The sequence below is a fragment of the Cebus imitator genome, unplaced genomic scaffold, assembly GCF_001604975.1.
Source record: "Cebus imitator isolate Cc_AM_T3 unplaced genomic scaffold, Cebus_imitator-1.0 Scaffold25, whole genome shotgun sequence".
Taxonomy (NCBI): Eukaryota; Metazoa; Chordata; class Mammalia; order Primates; family Cebidae; genus Cebus; species Cebus imitator.
The window spans coordinates 4,964,808-4,986,509 of NW_016107340.1; the positions used below are offsets into that span (position 1 = coordinate 4,964,808).

The 21,702-nt window shown below is 36.8% G+C and overlaps 1 protein-coding gene across 7 annotated transcripts in view; it reads left to right on the top strand.

Annotated features, from left to right (window-relative positions):
- MME (membrane metalloendopeptidase) overlaps positions 1–21,223 on the top strand; it is a 96,846-nt gene extending 75,623 nt beyond the window's left edge. For 5 of the 7 annotated variants that reach the window (XM_017522907.2, XM_017522910.2, XM_017522908.2 and 2 more), the window contains 6 exons: positions 4,012–4,131; positions 5,930–6,063; positions 6,167–6,232; positions 9,841–9,936; positions 10,270–10,346; positions 17,918–19,459. In XM_017522907.2, the coding sequence (XP_017378396.1) occupies positions 4,012–4,131; positions 5,930–6,063; positions 6,167–6,232; positions 9,841–9,936; positions 10,270–10,346; positions 17,918–18,017 (593 nt within the window). In that variant the 3' untranslated portion in view covers positions 18,018–19,459. Of the gene's footprint in view, positions 1–4,011; positions 4,132–5,929; positions 6,064–6,166; positions 6,233–9,840; positions 9,937–10,269; positions 10,347–17,917 lie in introns of all 7 variants that reach the window. The other 2 variants (XM_017522913.2, XM_037736463.1) reach the window with 1 other exon arrangement.
- Positions 21,224–21,702: the final 479 nt, after the last annotated feature.

Genomic DNA, 21,702 nt, shown 5'->3' on the forward strand with positions numbered 1-21,702 from the left:
TAAAAATACAAAAATTAGCCTGGCATGGTGGTGGTGTCTGTAGTCCCAGCTACTCGGGAAGCTGAGGCAGGAAAATTGCTTGAACCCATGAGGCAGGGGTTGCAATGAGCTGAGATCATGCCACTACACTCCAGTCTGAGTGACAGAGTGAGACTCTGTCTCAAAAAAAATGTGTATGTGTATACGAATACCCACAGACATACCTATATACGTGTCTTCTGCAACACTGTCTTAATGAATTTGGGATAATGTCCATTACAAAATTAGGGTCGGTATAGAATAGCATGTGCCACATAAATGACCCTCTCTCCCCACTACGCACACACATAGACATATAAATACTCCAGATTTGATTGCATATACTTTCTCTTGGGACTGGTCATTTTATGTTATGTTAAAAAAAATTGTTTTGTTATATAGAGACATATCAATAATTTCTACTTCTCAATTCAGTTTTTGCCATTTCGTTAGAACTCACATATGTAGGCGACATTCCAATTTGTATGCATTCCTACCTCTTCATAGCAATAAAAAAGTCAATTTCCAAGAAAGAAGGCAAACTAAAAGTGCTTAATCTTCCTTGCATGTTTATTTCATGGCGCTCTAGAAGGCCTCCATGCCATAACATTAGGAAAGCTGCACTTGACTGTTCTGTCACATGGTTCTCTGTAAGTTTTAGGCACTCTTCTGTCATCATATTAAACCTTAAAATCTCAGTCAAGGAAATAATTGAATGTATTCTCCTTTTTCATTAAAATTGCAGAAAGAATTTTTTAAATAATTTTTTTTCCGTTTCTCAAATGTATAAGTTCTTTAGTGTGTTCAGCCTGTGTGGAATATAAATACCTTGAGATAAATTTTCTAAATTGTCTTATTCATTCTTAGGAGTTTTATTTTCAGACTTGAAAATTAAGACTATTTCCAAACACATTGTTACTCCATTTAATATAAAAAGAATGTTTAGGCTGTGCATGGTGGCTCATGCCTGTGATCCCAGTACTTTGGAAAGCTGAGGTGGCTGATTACTTGAGCTCAGGAGTTGATACCAGCCTGGGCAACATGGTAAAACCTCGTCTCTACCAAAAACTACAAAAAATTAACTGGGCATGTTGGTGTGCACCTGTGGTCCCAGCTACTTGAGAGGCTGAGGTGGGAGGATTTCTTGAGCCTGGAAGGTAGAGGTTGCAGTGAGCTGAGCCCACGCCACTGCACTCCAGCCTGGGTGACAGAGTAAGACCCTGTCCCCCTCCCGCCAAAAAAGGATGTTTAATTATTTTCCACTAAAAAAAATTGCTTAATTGCTGCCTTAGGCTTTATATGAAATATTCTAAAATTGAATTGCTAGCAGCCTTCAAAAAACAAACCACAGAAGTTGTGATGGGGAGGGGAAAAAGGGAGAAGAGGAGACACAATCTGTTGCTTCATAGACCAGTGACTTATTTAATTAACTAACTTGTTGACAATCATGAACATAAAAAATGCACAACTAAGCAGTTGGTTATAAACAACAGTGTGACACCTAGTAGTAACAGCAATAAGGCTAATGGGGAAAATCCTCCTTACAGAGATTTAGCTGACAAAGGAAAAGGGGAGGTCATAATTAACAAAGCTGAACTTGAAGACTAATATTTAATAAGAACCATAAAAGTCTTATCACTTGCCTAAAGAATGGCATATCGGGGTATAATTAAAGCAGCAGGATCTTTATAGTTAATATTTAGTCTTGATAGCACGTTTCATAACAGCATTTTATATAATGGGTGGATTTTAGTCAAAGTACATAGTGTGGGAGATAGTATTCACTTTAAGTTAATAAAGTGCTACACATAATTTTTATACTTTAAGCTAAAAATAATTTCCTGGCTCCATTTAGCTCAGGCTGCTACACGTGAGGTATAACTTTCATCAAAATTCCCTAAGAACAAAAGTACTTTTTTGTTGTGTCATTTGAATGTTATGGCAACTTTCCAAATTTTTGGAGAGGTCTGGAGAGCAATTAAATTGCTCAGCTAATTTTTAAAATCTTCTCTGTAAATATCTAATATTTATCACTGAAGCCCATGCTAGGTTATATTGTATTCAGCCCAACTGAAAGACAAAGAAATAACATTTGCTACTCTGTGTTGCCTAAATCTTAAATTTCTGAAGGTCAGAGCCCTTCTTTTGTATTCTTAATGTCCTGCATAGGGGCTTTGCACTTAATATGTGTTGATACTGAAGGTTTTTTTTTAAATTACAGAAAATAATGTTTCAGTTATTCAGTGGATACTAGAGTTTTAAGCCATTAAAGATAGAATTACTAAACAATGAACATTTAATTAATTTTAATTTCTTTCTAAGATCAAAGATTAATGATCTCTAAATAACATGACTGAAAATTTTATTAAACAAGGGAGATAAATACAAAAGATATAGATTATCTTTCCTTGGAATATATTTATATATGAGACACATTATTAGCGTATTTCAGAAATAATTAAATATACTTGGTCAGAGTATATATTACAGGAGAATACTGGAATGGGGTGGGGAGGGGAGGTATGACGGAGATGGAGAGGTGGGTTGAGGACCCTGGAGCCACAGGCCAGAAAGATGTGTTTAGCTAGAGAGCAATGGTAAGTAAGTCTTCCAAAGATTTTTAGCAGGAGAGTGATGATGCCCGGAGTTGTCTTTAATCTGGCTGCAGGATAGATTAGAGAGTAGATGAGATTTAGAATAGATTATAGTTGGGTGAGACAGGAAGTAGGAGACTGATTAGGAAATTAAGTCATTCTTGAGACAAGGAATGAGAGAATGTGTGAACAGAACAGTGACAGGAGGAGATAAACCAAAGATGCTTCTGCAAGCTACCTCACCTGGCCTCTGCCTAAGCAGACTTGTAAAAGACTGTAAAAGAAAGGAGGCATCTAAGATAAATAGAAACATTTATTTCTGCTGATAGAGACCTTTCAAGTGCCATTAGCAGACATAACACAAAGACTGAGCGTCTAGAGGGGAAAATGAATTTGGTGTTTGATGCATTAAATGTAACATGTTTGTGAGACATCTGAATGAAGGAAGTTAGCAAGTTAATGCAGATGTCAGGGAAGACATATTGAAAACTACAATTCACTTATTTATTTACTAAACACTTTAGGACACATTAGTAAGTTACAGTGATCATTCATTTATTTATCATTGATTATTCATGGATGCAATACATTTTCCGAGCACTGATTTTGTTCCAGGTGCTGTTCTAGTTTTACGTATTGTTCAATTTTAGGCATTTAGATAATAAACTAGAAAAAAGTATGAAATAAAAAATAAACACATGTGTACACAGACACACAAATCTGCTCTCAAAGGGCTAATATTTGAGGAGGTGGAGGGGATTGGGGCAGACAGGAAAAGGAAGGACTCTGGTCATAAAAAAAGAAATACATAGAATATGAGATAGTCATAAGTGCCTTGATGAAAATAAGGTAAGGTTATGTGATTAAGCTATACCTTCAATGGAGTGGCAATGTTTATTTAAGATATTATTATAGATGGATTCAATTTCTACAATAACATTAAAAATAATACTTGTACTATTAAGTAACTATTTCTTCCAAATATTTATGAGAGAAAAGACCTTCCGAATGAAGGTTATAACTTCCCTTTGCTCCAGACTCCTAACAGCACAAAACAGTCTTAAAAGCCATTGTAAAGTGAATGGTAATAATAAATCCTAGATTATTGCACCACTCCAGGATGAACTCTGTTGTCATCCATAAGAAAATGTCTGCATTGGCTGCATTGGTTTCTATTACAGAAGGTTTTTGTATATAACTAAGTGAAACTGACATAGTGAACAGCAGATTAGCAAGCACAAAGCCAACCCCAAGCCTGCTGTCACTGAATAATGTCATGGTGGCATGCGCCTGTAGTCCCGGCTACTGAGGAGGCTGAGGAGGGAGGATTGTCTCTAAAAAAATAAAAATTAAAAAAAAAAATAGGCCACAAATAATCCCTATCTTCTCTCCTTGTAAGTTTTCCCAGCTGGCATTTTGCAGCCCCCCTTCTTCAGTGCCCAGCAGTCCAACTCATTGAACTATGGGGGCATCGGCATGGTCATAGGACACGAAATCACCCATGGCTTCGATGACAATGGTAGGTGCAGTTGACATTTTCCTTTGGCTGAGGCATATGCTCATAAATTGCATTAATAGTTATTATAATTTATCAATACAAAACCACATTTATTCAAACAGGTATCATTTCTCTATTTTTCACCACACTTTCAATTTTTCCTTCAAGTTGTTGCTTAAGAAGATAAAAAATTTCTTATAGTGAGTGAAGCAATGTGTGCTTTACACTCTGACAGAATGAAGCAAATATTCTTACTGAGAAAATACTATGGTATTTGTCAGCAGCAGCAAAAATGCTTGGTCTTATTTTCCTGATTATGTATGACTTATCTTGTCATACTCTTAAAGGACAGGCTGCATGACTATGTCTTAAAATCAGATGTAAAATTAGAAAATATTGCCTCTCCAAGTACTCATAAGACTCTTTTTTTTTTTTTTTTTTGAGACGAAGTTTCACTTTTGTTACCCAGGCTGGAGTGCAATGGCGCGATCTCGGCTCACCGCAACCTCCGCCTCCTGGGTCCAGGCAATTCTCCTGCCTCAGCCTCCTGAGTAGCTGGGATTACAGGCATGCGCCACCATGCCCAGCTAATTTTTGTATTTTTAGTAGAGACGGGGTTTCACCATGTTGACCAGGATGGTCTCGATCTCTCGACCTCGTAATCCACCCGCCTCGGCCTCCCAAAGTGCTGGGATTACAGGCGTGAGCCACCACGCCCGGCCGTCCTCATAAGACTCTTAAGCTGCTTTGGGTCAAGGACTTTTTTTTTTTTTTTTTTTTTTTTTCCCCCATCTTGTACCTACTTCCAGTTCAAGTCTTTGCGAACAGTTAGGCACTTAAATGCTACCCTAAATGGCAAAATCAATTTAGAGTTTCAATCAAAGCTGAATTCCTGAGAGGAATAAAGACATGAAATATGTAAAGAGGTGATAGTTAAATTTATGACAAGGTTTGTTCACAAATGGAAAGAAAGTAGAAAGTGAAAATAGAGAATAATCAATCCCCATTTTAGAGAGCCAGAGAAAGAAAAGGAAACAGGAATGTTAGAATTCTTGAAAAGACTTACTAAGTATCTATTAACTCAAACTATGCAACAGTCTTAACAGGTAGGTGCTAATGCTGTTTCTGTTTTTCAAGTGGAAAAAGATCAAAGCTCATGAAAGATACAAAGCTAGGAACTGGTGAAACCAGGAGGTGAGTTCAAGTAGGATAGCTACATAGCCCTTTTCTTAATCACTACATCATAGATAAACCTGAAAACAATGGTAATATTAGGTGTCAAAACACATGATAAATACAACTGGAGCTTAAAAGGGGGAAAGATCCATGTAGTTTATGGTTGGCAGGGAAGCTACAAGAGAGAAAGACTTTTTGTGTGTGTGCTTGAAGTTGAGGGAAACTGTGAGCCCACAGTGTCCAATGAAGGATTCAGGAATATGAAATTCATGCCAGAATAAAAATGTTGACTGTTTAAAATCTCAAAATATCAAACTAAACATACTTGGCTCAGGTAAAAACCATTCAACAGAACAAGGCATAATTTCAGGAATATTTTGGCTGGTGGCCTCATCTAAGGTATCAAGAGCCAAATGAGTGAAATGTCTGGGTCAATACTGAGGCACATCTGCAAAGAGAGCTCTGGCAGTCCAGGCTTTGCCAGCTCTGTGATGAGGAAGGATGACAGTTTCTCTCATCTTCTGTCTTAATTTATTGTTCTGTCACACAGCATTATTTCAGTCCTTGCACTTTGAATTAAAGATATCTTATGATAATTCTTGTTGCAATGAGTTCCCATGTTACTTAAATAAATATATTACAGGCAGAAACTTCAACAAAGATGGAGACCTCGTTGACTGGTGGACTCAACAGTCTGCAAGTAACTTTAAAGAGCAATCCCAGTGCATGGTGTATCAGTATGGAAACTTTTCCTGGGACCTGGCAGGTGGACAGCACGTATGTCATTAGCATTCTCTTGAAAAGTTTTAAACATGTTCAATCTTAAATGTATTATTGGTGTTTTTTAAAAACAATCTCAATAAAGTGTCTTTTTAAACAGCTCAATGGAATTAATACACTGGGAGAAAATATTGCCGATAATGGAGGTATTGGTCAAGCATACAGAGTAAGTTAAAAGATTTTCTTTCCATATTAGTGATTTGGAGCATTTCTCATATTTAATAATTCATTTAAAACCTTTTGCAAAAAAAGAAGCTCATATAATGTAAGTAGTAAATGATGAATAGAAAATGGAAAAAATGTGAGGAGAAAGAGTTGTGAATATGCCAGCCATAAGGGCCAATACATTGATGTGACAGAGCTGAACACTTAAGTTTGCAAAGAGCTAAAAAGAAGAGAAAACATGGAATATTATATCAGCCAAAGTGAGAAGATATGCAAGTTCACAAAGGAGGGAACGTTTTTCTAAGACATAATCTCTGAAATAATTTCTTTTTGAAGAAAGATGTCCCATAAGAAGGATTATTTCAGGGTCATTGACCAATAGAGGAAACAGACCTTCAGTTTTGTAGCAAGTGAAGTAGCATTTGGGAACAAAAATCAGTGTAAACCATGGGACTATTAAACCATAGATCGTATATAACACATTAAGGGACTAAAGTGATACAATTCCAGTACATGGCCTTGTAGTCAACCACACTATTATACACAGAGGAGTATTATCATTGGGGCATCCCTTAGAATCCCATTTAGCCCTCCATTTATTCTTGCATTCAACACACATTCATTGAGACTTAATAGGTTTGGCATTATTCTAAGAACTAGAGATAAATCAATGAATGCTTTATAAAAGGTCATTATTTGAGAATCTGAGCAATGGTTAAAAAATAATCTAGTGGATGCCATGTACATAAGAAAAAGCAGGGAATTTCATAAAAGGGTGGAGGATTGATGGTCTAGGAAGCCACAAAGAGGAGTAAGGATGATTTTGAGTGTTTCTCTCAACTATTAAGTAGCCCATATATAGGAGAACAAGCAGAGTTTACTTGAGATGTCACAAGGGGCAAGTTGTCCCTAGGCTAGAATTAGGCTTCGCTAAGACAAGGATGTATAGAATGATCAGTGGAGTGAATGAGGATGTAGAATCATTTGTTCATTATAGAAATATTTGGTGTAGAGTGGAGAAGGAGAACATCGATGGTTGGGTCAGGGAAGAGGAAGCATCAGAGAAGTGTAGGAAGAGGTGACTGATGGGGCCTACAATTTGTCAGTGACCAAGGATGATCAGAGTGTGAAGCTTGGGAGATGAAGTCTGTTGCAAGATTTCCAAAAGAATGAATCCCAGCCAGTTCCAGGGTTTGGAACTGATTGGGACTCTTTGAATGCTTAGTGATTTTTTACCTTTTCTTTTTTTCTTTTTTGAGATTGAGTCTCAGTCTGTTGCCCAGGCTGGATTACAGTGGCATGATCTTGGCTCACTGCAACCTCCACCTCCCAGGTTCAAGTGATTCTCCAGCCTCAGCCTTGCAAGAAATTGGAATTATAGGCACACACCACCACACCTGGCTAATTTTTGTATTTTTAGTAGAGATGGGATTTTGCCAGGCTGGTCTTGAACTCATGACATCAAGCAATCAGCCTGCCTTGGCCTCCTAAAGTGCTGGGAATACAGGCATGAGCCACTGAACCCGGCTGCATTTACCTCTTTGGGTGCTGGATGTTCTTTGTTCCTATAAATATTCTTGAGCTTCATTCTAGGATACAGTTAAATTCCTTGAAAATGGTTTGATTCTTTTGGGTCTTTCTTTTGTAACTTTGTTAGTTGGGAGGCAGTCAGGGTTCAGTCTAGGGACATTATTCCTGACTGCTGTGATAAGAATCTACTCTGAGAATCTTGGGGGTTTCCATTTCATGTTTTGTGTAAGTACCAGACATTGTTCTGTCTAATCCTTTTGGGTGTTTTGCTCACACACATCTTCAGATCAAGACTAAGCTAAATGCTTGAGGATGACCATCTGTAATCTCCGAGGTTCTCTTTTTGTATAGCTTTCTCCTCTTTAGTACCCTGTTCTTGGTGTCCCTGAACTCTCAGCTCCTTCTGCTCAACCGAAGGAGTCCCCCCGGCTCTGACTGGTTTTCTCCTAAGATGTAGCCTGAAAACTCTCAGGACGAAAAGCTCAGCAGTCATAGGACTCACTTTATTTTTTTACCATCTCCCGGGGTCATTCTCCTTTTTGTCTGATGTTCAATGTTATGCAAACCATTGTTTAAAATATTTTGCTCATCATTTGGTTATTTCAGCAAGAAGTTAAATCTAGTCCCTATCACTCCATCTTGGCTGGAAATAGAGGGCATTGACACTCAATACTTCCATGTTGATTCTAACATGGGAATGATTGAGAATCACTGCTATAAAATCCAGCCAAAGTTGGGATTGATAGTACTTCCGTGGAGATCCTCACCTAGACCAAGTACAGAATTGTAATGATGATGCCAATTACAATTGTGCAAATATTTTATTACACTTTAAAAATATGTAAATTCTTAACATGTAATGCCTGCACCCCGCCCCACCACCCCACTAGATTGCGAGCTCTCTAGAGGAGAGTAGGTGCAAGCCTTTCCCATATCCCCAGCATCTTTACGTAGTAGAGGTTCAGGTAGTGCGTGGTGGCTCATGCCTGTAATCCCAGCACTTTGGGAGGCCGAGGCAGGTGGTTCACCTGAGGGAAGGAGTTCGAGACCAGCCTGGCCAACATGGTGAAACTCCGTCTCTACTAAAAATAGAAAAATTAGCTGGGCGTGGTGGTAAGCGCCTGTAATCCCAGCTACTCAGGAGGCTGAGACAGCAAAATCACTTTAATTCAGGAGGAGGAGGTCACAGTGAGCCAAGATTGTGCCATTGCACTCCAACCTGGGCAACAAGAGCAAGACTCCATCTCAAAAACAAACAAACAAACAAACAAAAAACACCAAAAAGAAAAACCATAGTAGAGGTTCAATAAACCTATGTTGATGATAAGTAGGAAGAAATGAAATATATCTTCTATTCATCTAGTTGGTCACCTTCTAAAGGTGTATTAAATTGGAAATGACACATCTCAGAAAGTTTATTATCAATTCCTTTTGAAAGTATATTTAGTAGAGGAAAACTCAATTTTTTCAGTAGTGCACATAAATCCTTAAGAACTAAGAGTACTTTCTGACGTTCAGATTACCTAAACATTTTCCTTGAATGTAACTGAGGCTCAGTCCATTTTGTCCTGTCTTCAAAAGACCAGAATAGTTGCATTTTATTATCCTCAGACTCATAGGAGACTAGGCCTCTAAGGGATCTCAAGAGAATCCTTTGACTTGGCAAGAATCACTCTAAGTCTGGTGAGTATTTTGGTAAGAGAGTAGTAACTAAGCTAATTGTAGAATTCCTTGGCAATTCATTTGTCCTGACTAGCCTTATTTGTCAATTTATAAAACAACGTTTAGATAAGCTTTTCATTACTTAAGTCATCCATTCATTCCATTGACATTTATTGATCATCTGACATGTGCCAAGCTCTTGTCATCTGCTAATTATATCTTGTTCTTTTCAGAGCATTTGTAAATAAATTTGATTTGTCTTTCTAATTCATGAAATAGTTGTAAGTAACCATATCTAAATGTACTATTAGGGTGATTTTAATGTAAAAAATTACTTGGTAACATAATCTTTTACATAGATTTATATATAACCTTAGAAATTATAATTATTGTTTTTCTATTTTATCAACTGCCTAGGCCTATCAGAATTATGTTAAAAAGAATGGTGAAGAAAAATTACTTCCTGGACTTGACCTAAATCACAAACAATTGTTCTTCTTGAATTTTGCACAGGTATTGTATCTTTCTTGATTGATAGATATGAAAGCCATTTTGAGTTATAATTTCACTGTAAGTTAGATATCACATGCTGAGTTCTCTTGTTTTAATCATTTGTGGCAGAGCATTTGACTTGATTCACTTTCATTGTTTATAATAGACTGTTGGATCACATTAATAATAAATAACTATGTTCCTGGTTGCCTTTCATTGAACATTATTTAAGAGCTAATGGTTGAGGCATACAGAATTCCAGTTTAATTTTTCTCCCTCCCCTCAACTTGCTCAAACAAATAATCCTGGATTGAACCTGAGTACATTCTTTGCTTTTTCTATTCCTATCTCTAGGTGTGGTGTGGAACTTATAGACCAGAGTATGCGGTCAACTCCATTAAAACAGATGTGCACAGTCCAGGCAATTTCAGGTGCGTGGGTATGAACAGCAATATTGGGTCCATTGCTTCCTCAGTTGGAATTTAGCCTTTTCTAACTCCGATAGGATCAACAGAACACATCAGAGCATTTTACATAAACATACCCTTGGCCACTCTTTTCCTTAGAATCTACATGTCCGAGTCTCAAGCCTTGATCAATTCCAATAAATATGTCACCTCAGAACAGTGGTTCAATTTAAAGCTAGCACAAAGACATTTCTAAGAAGCTGTGAATGGTTTAGGTGCAGACAAAGGAGCTCCAAATTGCAAAGAACAATTCCAACATAAAGGAAACTTTCTACTAATTAGAGGTTCTTCAATATGGAATAACATTATTCCCAAAGCTTCAGGAAAAAGTACATTGAAGCAGAGGTCAGAGAACAGCCCATTAAGGATGCTAGAGAAAAATGCTCTATGGAGTGGAAAATTGAGGTAGAAGAAGTTAAAGTCCCTCCCAAATTAGAAAATCTAAGAGAGTCATTCTAACCAACATTTGAATGTTAATCGTAGATCCTATGTATTTGTTTTAGAACAGAATTCCTAATGCTCCTCCTTTCCCATGTCCTAGGACACTCAGTCACTCATTTGTTGATCAACAACACCTCTCAGGCCAGAAAGTTTGAAAAAAAAAAAAACCTAAAAATTTTATAGGGTGGTTGGAAAATGAAATTTGAGAACAAAAGAGAACTAATAGGCTAAATTTCAAAAGCCATACGTAAAATGAATGTGAACATACTTCCCAGATCATTTAATCCTGGGGAAAAAACACATTCAGTTATAGAGCAAAACACATCCAATTATGAAGCAATAAAGTAGCACATTTAAAAAGGAAAGAATTTACTCAGCTTGTTCTAGTGTCATCATCGTCATCATCATCATCATCATCTAGTATTTGCCTGAACATTTCTTTCAATATTCACTCACTCAATAACTGCTTATGGTATGCCTATTATCTCTGTAATCCAAGCTAAATTTAGTTCTGCTAAGTTATTCAAATTAACTACTTGACAGATAATGAGCAACAAAAGTCACTGGATTAATTCCCATTGTGGTTTATTCAAGAAACTTTTATTTTTAATTTTTTACACATGGTCTTTTTCCTTACTAAAGTGAACTTAAACTTTAAAGTAAGAAACACTTGAGTTGCAACCATGGCTTTACCACTTACTGGCTGTTACTGTAACCTCTGTGCCTCAGTTTCTTGATATGTAAAATGAGGATTAAATTATCATGAGAGTTGCTAGAGGATTAATGTTAATATAAATGAAGAGCCGTGTGTAGATAAGAGGTATGAACAGAATAAGAGTTCTTATATATTTTGCAATAGTCCCCTATCAGTCAAGGCCTTTTTCTTATTCTCTGCACAGTTCAGAATGTTAGTAACTGATCGGCGATTAAGTAAAATGTGGATAAGTATATAATTTTTGTAGCTTCAATTTTAAACTGCAAACAATATTTTGCTATAAACAAGTTAAATTATTTGTATCTTTAAGTTTTTGTTGTTATTTCGGCTCCAAAGATCCCTCACTGACAATTTTTCATTCGTAATAAGAGAAGGGAGAGAGAGAGACAGAGAGACAGAGACAGAGAGAGAGAGAGAGAGAGAGTGTGTGTGTGTGTGTGTGTGTTTTAAGGGTAAAGGGAATGGCAACCTTTTGTCAAGGAAATTATTATTTTCTCTGGAGGTAAGGAGATTTTCTTGGCAAAAAATTGAGCTTACATTTAGTTTTGGAAACAGGCCACTTCCTGGCTGTACAAAGTAAAACATATTTTTAAAGAACTTTAAAAACTAGTAGATATCAAGTTGCTATTTAAGAACTGTGCTTGGTGATTATATAGAAATTTTTCTGAATTAGAGAGAGATTTGTAACCTTATGCTTACATAGCCATAGTATTATAACAAAAGGCAAGACACTTACACAAAGCTGAATCCACAAAACCATATTTGCTATGTCCAACCTATCGTCGTTTTATTCTTCCTAACTAAAGCCTTATTTATGTACTTAAAATAAACTTTAGAAGTTAAGGTATAAGAATTTAATTCTGAGGATAGCAGCTAGCATTTATAAGCTTATTAAAAACCACCATACAACCTAATTTGTCAAGGGTTTGCCCTGCATATCTCCATGAACTAAAACATATGTCTATAAAAACCTAGGTGAATTTCAGTAATATTATTGTAATACCTAGTATGTCTACCATCCTCAGAGAATGAGAGGCTGCAAATTAAATTTTAATAGGTAAAATTTGTCTCTTTTAAGTATTAACAGTTTTATTTTAACCACTGGATTAAAATTTCTCTGTTAAAAATACATTTCTACCTTCCTGCCTTAAAACAATATCCTGAAAAGAACAACCTAAACTTTTTTAAAATTTTAATGACACAGACTACTTTATGATCATTAGTTATGGTTCTACTGTTTATTAATTTAGTGTGTGAAGCCACATTCTTATACTAATTGTGATGCTATTTGACTTATTTTGGCTTTTTATTAGAGTTTTTCTGTGTGTTTGTTCCTTTCCTAGTTTTCTTTCCTATTATTGTATTGCCTGCCTTTAGTTCCCTAGTTCCTCAACTATTATTAGCTCAGAAAACATGTTGTTAAATGGTATTTAAGCCAAAAAAATTTTTCTTTTAATAGTCTAGAAATTGAATCTACAATTTAAATATTGACTTCATTTTGGAAATTCAGTTTTTTGTTAGCCATCTATAGTCATTTCAGGGAATGGTTATAATATTTATATGTAATCTATAAATATGTTTTTTTAATTATTTAGATATAATATTTCCATATAATATATAAGGGTCTGATAATTTTGTAAGGCAAGTCCAAATAGACAAAATGATTTAGGTGCTTAGATTATTCAACATTGTCTTCCAGTCAGGAAGAAAGGGCACTTTATAGAACTGACACCACTAGCAAAGCAAGAAATGTTTTTCAAAGCTTAATTTCTAATATTTTTGAAGGAATATTTTTTCTAGTGTATTATGTAGTTATGTTCAACTAGTATGGCTATTTTGTTCCTTCATAACTCTGTAACTTAGCATGCTAATAAGCCCTCTCTGAAATTCTTCTGTTTCCTCCATTTACTTTCAATATTAGCATTGGTTCCTGATATTTTATAGATATCAGTATAGATTTTGGTGAGCTTTGTAGAATTTCTATCAGCATCTCTAACCTTTAGCTGATAACCAGAAATCTATTGTGGCATTTATTTCTTTATGAATGTATAGCAGAACATACACTCATTAATATGTCTTTGCTTTGAAAGAATAGTATAAATTAGTTAAAGATTGGATAGTGTATTCCTGAATGAAGCCAATTAACTTTGTAGCCAAGTCATTCATTTACAAGAATTAACAAAAGGTTGTCCGAGGACCCATTAATTGCAAAGAGTAATTCAGAAGTTCAGTTGTTGAACACAAGAATAATCAGATAGGATATAAAGTCCATTCTTGGTCACAATGCCAAATCTCTTAGATGTTTTTAACACAAGTAACTGTTTGCCCAGGGAATAAACATATGCAGTACAATAAGTTATTTTATATAACAAATTAAAAATTTCAAGTAAATCACCTTAAGAAATCATCAATAAAAGCTTTATTATCTTCTGTTATTAGAAACACAGACACAGGCAAATCATTCTATGTGGCATGAAATTCAGGTACATATCTTCTAATAACAGAAGATAATTCATGTAATATGATCTCACTCTTAGAAAAAAGATGTATTTTATTAATAATGTTTCGCTTTTCAAAATAGATTATCTAAGCCAGGCACAGTCGCTCACGCCTATTAATCCCTGCACTTTGGGAGGCCAGGGAGGGAGGATCACTGGAGCTCAGGAATTGAAAACCAGCCCTGGTGACACAGTGGGACCTCATCTCTATTAAAAACAAAAAAATTGGCCAGGCATGGTGGCACAGGCCTGTCAGCCCAGCTACTTGGGAGGCTAGGGCAATAGGATCACTTGAACCCAGGTCAAGGCTGCGGTGAGTCGTGATCACGCCACTACACTCCAGCCTGGGTGACAGAACGAGACCCTGTCTCAGAAAAAAATAGATGATCTATTCAAAGATTTGATGTCATAAACATCAAAGGTTAACTAGGAAAGTAAGTGAAGCCCTGGTGTGTTGTTAAACTATTCAGGATCAAATTAAGTAGATTCCTTGAATGGAAAGAAGACGGGTGGAGTGTACGTGGAGAGCTGAGTGCATACCAGGCTGAGTGTTTCTGCAGTGCTTACTTTCCACAGTGTTATCTGAAGACTTTTCTTTCTTTGAGGTGTTTTTTGTTTGTTTTAATTTTGAGATTTATAAATAAAAATTTTAAAAATGCTTTTTAAGAGAAATATAGAATTAAGTCCTGGGTTTGAACATTTTTACTGAAGTACTTGTCCCTATCTGATTAAATCTGACACAATCCTTTGGAGAAAAATAATTAATAAAATAAAAACAAAAACATGCAGCTCTTCCAGTCAGTGACTCTCATAGCTACCCTGTCAACCAGGGAGCTTGCTCCCTAGTGTGAGGAATGCTCAGGATGACAGGATAACTGTCTTTAACGAGTACCTAGGCATTTCAGTACCTAGTTTTAGCCAGTACCTGGTACCTTCCCCATTTAGTACCTGAATTGGGAAGAAGGTTACATTAATGAATCAAAGCTCCTCTCTAACATAAAGAATACTTGAGCCCCACAATCTGAAAGACTAAAGACCAAGCAAATTTCTAATTTCTAAGATCTTTTGATTCCTGCATAAACAGTCACTTTTGACTACATTATAGAAGTGGGGTTTTTTTGTTTTTTGTTTTGGCTTATGAACAATGGAAATTTATTTCTCACAGTTCTGGAGACTGAAAGTCTAAGATCAGGGTGCCAGCATGGTCAGGTTCTGGTAAGCGCTGTTTTCTGATTTGCAGACTACAGACTTCTCCTTGTACTCTCATATGGTCCAAAGAGTGAATTTGTTTTAATCAAATTAAGCCAAACTCTAAGCTCATAGACTAAGATAGGAGATAAGCCATTTACTTTCAGTGGTTTTTCAACGTACTCTTTCAGGGTTATTCAGGAATCCAAAATCATCACACAGGCACAGAAATTAGATTATAGCCTCCATCTTCAGTCCACCATGGTCACTGCTGAGATCTGTACATTCCAAATGCTCCAGCTGGAGTCAGTGGTTCCATTTCCTTCCAATGCTCATGAGTTTCAGAGCCTCTACTCTTCATGTCCAGGTTCTCCCAGCAACCATGCGCCATGCTAACAGAGAACTTCTCATGGCCTTGCTCAGAGTGGGAAGCATCTCCTTGTCATTACTGGAACCTACCCCATTCTTGGGAAGGCCAGTCATCTCCCTGTCAAGTGGACTAACATATGAATTCCCCAGCTCCTGGCTTCACTTCACTTTAACCCTCTCACACCAGGAGATTATTTTCATCTCTAAGACTCCTCTAGGAGTCCTTAAAAACCAACAACTAAAAAAAGTTACATCCTCCATGAAAGATAGGGGAGTTGTGGTGGAGAGGGATAGAAAAGTTAGTTGATGGGTAACATATTAGAAAGTCAGACTTACAAAAAGTCCATATGAATCTCTCTTTTCTGGAATGAAGAAAGGGTAGGAAATGCTTTTCTTTCCTTCTAGTTGATCCATAGTATCAAACAAACAACAGAAACACTAAGTAGTGTTTTCTTCATAATGCCCTATTGCTTCTCTACAGGTAATCACTGTGACCAACCAGGTCACAGGTTCATTCATTCAGTATGTACCGAGTCCTGTGCTGGGCTTTGGGGGTGCAGCAGGGAGCAAGACTTACACAGTACAGTCTTCTCTCAGCATCTGTGGGGGATTGGTTTCAGGCTCCCTGCAGATACCAAAATTTGTGGATGCTCAAGTCCTTGATATAAATGGTGTAGTATTTGCATATAACCTATACACCTTCTCCCTCCTGTACTTTGTCACCTCTAGATTACTTATAATACCTAATACAATGTACATACTATGTAAATAGTTGTTATACTATATTGTTTAGAGATTAATGATAAGGAAAATAACTCCTTTACGTGTTCGGTACAGACACAATATTTCCCCCACATATGTTCAGCTGCATTTGGTTGAATCCACAGATGTGGAACGAAAGGATACAAAGGCTGTATTTTGCCCTTATAGACATTAGTCTAGTGGGTGTATCTGGAAGTGAAAAGGGAGAACAAATCATTGTAAATGTGGTAAGTGCTTTGATAGGGATAGTCCCAGTGAGAGGAGTTAGTTTAGATGGTATTCTAAGACGGCCAAGAAGGGGATGTTTAAGCAAAAGCATGAGTTAGCCATGCACTGACTGGAGAGTACTTTCAAGGATTGGGGTCTGCAGGTAGCAGCAGGCCCTGAAGAGGGACAGGGTTTGGCTAGTTTGAGAAACTGAAGGTAGGTCAGCATAGTTTGAGCCTAAGGAAGAACAGGAAGAGAAATGCACCATGAGGAGGATAGAGAGGTAGACTGGGGCCTTCAGGAGGACACTGCAGGCCATGGGCAGGAGTTCACATTTCTTTCAAGTCCATGGAAGGTTTTAAATAAGAGATTATGGAACCTGGTTTAAATTTTAGAGATCATGGTGTGGAGCATGGTTGGAGGGGAGAGAAAGGCTAAGATGTACACATGGTAGGACACCTGCCATGTAGGGAGAGTTCTGTAAATCAAAATGGACTCACCTGTCACTTGCGCCTCATATTTCCACCACTTCAGTCTCCCCTTGTCACTGGGCCTCTCCTCCCAACCTAAGCAAGCATGATGGGCTGGCCTTAACAGCAAGAGAAGGAAAGGAGCTGGCTCAGGGTACAGGGTGGGTGTGAAAACATCACCTCTGCATCAGCGCACTGACCCATGTCTCCCCTCAAATGCTGCTAGGTGCAGATAGTGAGCTGGACTGTGTTGTTTTTGCCCACTGGGGTCAGTGATAAGAGGAAAGTGGCATTTTGCCAGCCCTTTCCAGTTATTTGGGCTGAATCCAGTTTCTGATATTTAAGGAGTCCTTTTTGAAAAATGGAAAATAATCCTCTGTCAAATCAACAAAGAATATCTATTTAAAGCCTATTATATGTAAGTTGTTATGTGAGCCCTTTCAAGACATTGTAAGAAATCATGATTATATTCTTTGACCAAAGTGTTATAATAATACAACTCCAAATAACTGCATTTTCAAATGTGAATTATTCATTTGTTTTACAAACACATATAATGCTTACAAATTATTAACTCTCCACGACAACCGTAAGATGCATGTTCTATTGTGCAGAAACCGAGGCACAAAGAGGCTTCATAAGCAGGATTCAAGCCATGTGGTCTATCTCCCACATCCGTGCTGTTAACTCCTGTACTTGGTTACCTCTCCATTTAAAAAATTCTGTTAATGAGAAGGAACTGACTCATTGTACCAGGTTATTTTAAGTTTAACTTTAAATTCCAAATTCATTCACTTGACCTGCAGTGGGAAATGCTACAGGGCTCCAGTGTGGTATGGACATGAGTATCAAATAATGATGGTGACTTTTTTGTTTGCTTCAAAGGATTATTGGGACTTTGCAGAACTCTGCAGAGTTTTCAGAAGCCTTTAACTGCCGCAAGAATTCATACATGAATCCAGAAAAGAAATGCCGGGTTTGGTGATCTACAAAAGAAGCAGTGCTGTCCTTGGCTAGACTTGCCAACACCACAGAAATGGGGAACTCTCCTATTGAGAGAAAATGGGCCCTAGGGGTCACTGTAATGACTTGGGGGTAACTAACAGAGAGGAGAGCATCACAATACAAATAACATTAGGTTGTTCTAGAAAGGGTGTGGAGGGAGGAAGGGGGTCTAAGGTCTATCAAGTCAATCACTTCTCACTGTGTAAATAATGCTTAATTTCTAAAGATAATATTACTGTTTATTTTGTTTCTCATATGGCCTACCAGTTGCTGATGTCCCTAGAAAGCAATGCTAAACCTTTGAGGTAGACTAGGATTTCTAATTAAAAGGGAAAAGAAGATGTTGAAGAATACAGTTAGGCACCAGAAGAACAGTGGTGACACTATAGTTTAAAACACATTGCCTAACTACCAGTTTTTACTTTTATTTGCAACATTTACAGTCCTTCAAAACCCTTCCAAAGAACTCTTACACACATTGGGGCCTTGGAGCTTATATAGTTTTAAACTCATTTTGCCATACATCAGTTATTCATTCTGTGATCATTTATTTTAAGCATTCTTAGAGCAAAAAATGAATGTCTAAAATCGTTTTTTGTTGTACCTGCTTTGACTGATACTGAGATTCTTAAGGCTTCCTGCAATTTTCTAAGCAATTTCTTGCGCTGTCTCTCAAAACTTGGTCTTTTTAAGAGATTTATATAAATGTAAAAATAATTTTTATATTTAATTATTAACTACATTTATGAGTAACTATTATTATAGGTAACCAATGAATATTGAAGTTTCAGCCCAAAATAAACAGTTGTGAACCAAGATCTGTAAAGTGATATACAGATGAAAATTTGAGACTTTTTAAACTTATAAATCATATTGATGAAAAACTTTAAGCACCAACTTTAGAGGAAAAATTGCCATTGAACAGTTGTCTACAGATACATATACTTGTGGTTTTCTAATTGGACTTTGAAAGTTAAATCTGTCCCTGAGAGTGTCTCTGATAAAAGGACAAATCTGCATCTATGTAGCTCTGCGTCTCCCGTCTTTTCAGGTTTATCATCAGATGGAAATATTTTGATAATAAATTGAAATTGTGAACTCATTACTCCCTAAGACTTTGTGACAGCTGTCTAACTTTAGAAAGTACATTTCCGAATAGAAATGGGAGGCCTCTGATGGACCTCCTAGAATTCTAAATCACGATGAGTTCTGGAAAAGCACTTGATAGGAATTCATCTTTTGAGGCTTCTATTTTCTCTTTTCCTGTTTATTGACTATTTTAGTTCATTGCCTGATTAAGAGTTTACAAAAGAGGTGCACTTCCAAAATTCTTATTTTTCCTAAAGAAGATGAAAGCAAGGGAATTTCTATTTAAATAATGAGTATTAGTTTCTTGTCTCTTGAAAATGCCCATTTGCCTTTTTAAAAATAGTTACAGAAATATCATAACATATGTACATAAATTGCATAAAGCATAAGTATACAGCTCAATCAACTTACTCTGAATGGCCCTGTGGCCAGCACCTGTGAGAAGCAAAGCAGTACTAGCACTCTAGAAGCACCTCTCTTGTCACTTGATTTCTCCCAGGACAACGACTATCCTGACTCCTAATATCATTCACTAGCTTTGCCTGGTCTTGTCTTTTATATAGATAGAATCAATCAGTATGTATTCTTTTGTGTCTGGCTTCTTTCTCTCAGCCTTACATTTGTGAGATTCCTCTATATTGTTGTGCTGATTGTGGATCTTTTATTTTCACTGCAGAATATTGTTCTCTTGTGGGACTTACTACAATTAGTTCATCCTATTGTTCATGGGCACTGGAGAACTTTCCAGTGTGGCACTATTGCAAATAGTGCAACTATGAATGTACTGCATGTTTTCATCTTACTGAGCCTTTAATGTACATATTTCCTCAAGTCCTTCCAAAAACTATTATAAGCGTTGAAATTATAGTTTCAGGCCAACTATGGATAGCCTTACCCTTTCCTCCTTTATCACAACATAATAGGCAATTTCAAGTATACTTATATCTATATTTCCAAAATAAATTTAAAACCTACCTAAGTGATATTTGTAGCTGGAGTAGTAGGAACTTCCAACTCTAATAAAACAGCTCTCTCTAGCTTATTTTATTTCCATCATGTCAGAGTAGGTAAAGACCTAGAAGTGATGAGTGACTAGTACAAATTATAAAAAGCCACTAGACTCCTCACTGCTAGCTTTTTGAAACATTAGGCTCCCATCCCTATGTTGGAACAAGTCTCTGGTGCCTGGATCCCTTCTGTCTATAAATATAAGATTTTCTGGGCCTAAATGATAGATAAGACAAAATAGCAATTCCTCCCTATCCCTCACACATCCAGATGTCATGAATTTTACATGGTACGCTTTCTGAGTTATATAGAGCCTTTGGATATCGCTAAAACACTACCAATTCTTTGGAGTTGTCACATCAGATAAGACATTATCTGTAATCCCACACATAAATCCCGTTCTCTCATGGCTGAGTTCTGGTTAAAGAAAGTCTAGAAGCTGAGACACAAAGGGTTGGGGGCTGATGAAACTCAGGAATGAAGTAGGAAGAAGCTCTTGGCAATACCTGTTGGCAAGGAGCCTCCATGCTACAGTGTTTGAGTGGATGCCAGATGCAGAGTGGAAAGGATGCTGTCCAGGGGGAAGAGTTCTTGTTCTAGTCCTTTTCTGCCACTCTTGCCAGGGTAACCTTGGGTATTTGCTATATTCTTTTGGGTGTCTGCTTTTCTCATCTAAATAAAAGAGAATTCGATTATATCCATGGTTCTCAGCAAGAGAAGGAGTATGTGTCCAGTGCTGCCTTACCGTGAATCTGTCTCCTAGTTACGAATCAGTGGGCAGGATAATCTGAAAACTCCCATTATTTGTCTGAGTCAAATTTTAAAAAATTTTAATCCAAATAACAAGTACCAAAGTTTTATCAAGTTTGGGTCTGTGCTGCTGTTACTATTAAGCATTTAAGTGGGGCAAAATCTTGCTAACTTTCTCAAAAGCATTTATCATTCCTGTTGCCACAGATGGAGCTCTCAACATAGAAGATATTTGTTATTTTGGAAAGAAGAAAGACTCTATTCTCAAATTTTGCTAATCGAAATTTTTATTAGTTTCCAGTCTCAAAAATACAAAATAAAAACAACATTTTTAATACTGTTACTTTTATGCCTAGTCAACTCTGTTCCAAACTGCCAGCTCCTATGTAAATCTCTACCCCACTTACGTCTTGAAAAATGTGAAGACCAAATGGAGCTTTTATCTCTGTAATCTTGCACTTCCCACTAGCTTCAAATTGAATTTTTAAAAAATGAATAATATAAACTTTGTATCTAATATGTCTTTGTTTTTCCTACCCCTTATCAAAGATCACCGTGAAACTATCAATTTTCCAGGTATTAGGCATTTAACATCTCATTTCACTCTTATAAATACACTTGATAGGATCTCCAATCTGACATCTATTCTATATCCAGGAAGACACAAATGGAGTCAAGTATCTGGGTTATCATTTTACCTTGGAGTAAGTCCTTCATATATGCCATGAATGCTCTATGTCCTCTGACATACAGCATCAAAGATGTAATGCTAAGATGTATGGCAGCTTTACAATGCCAAATAAATAGGAACTAACACA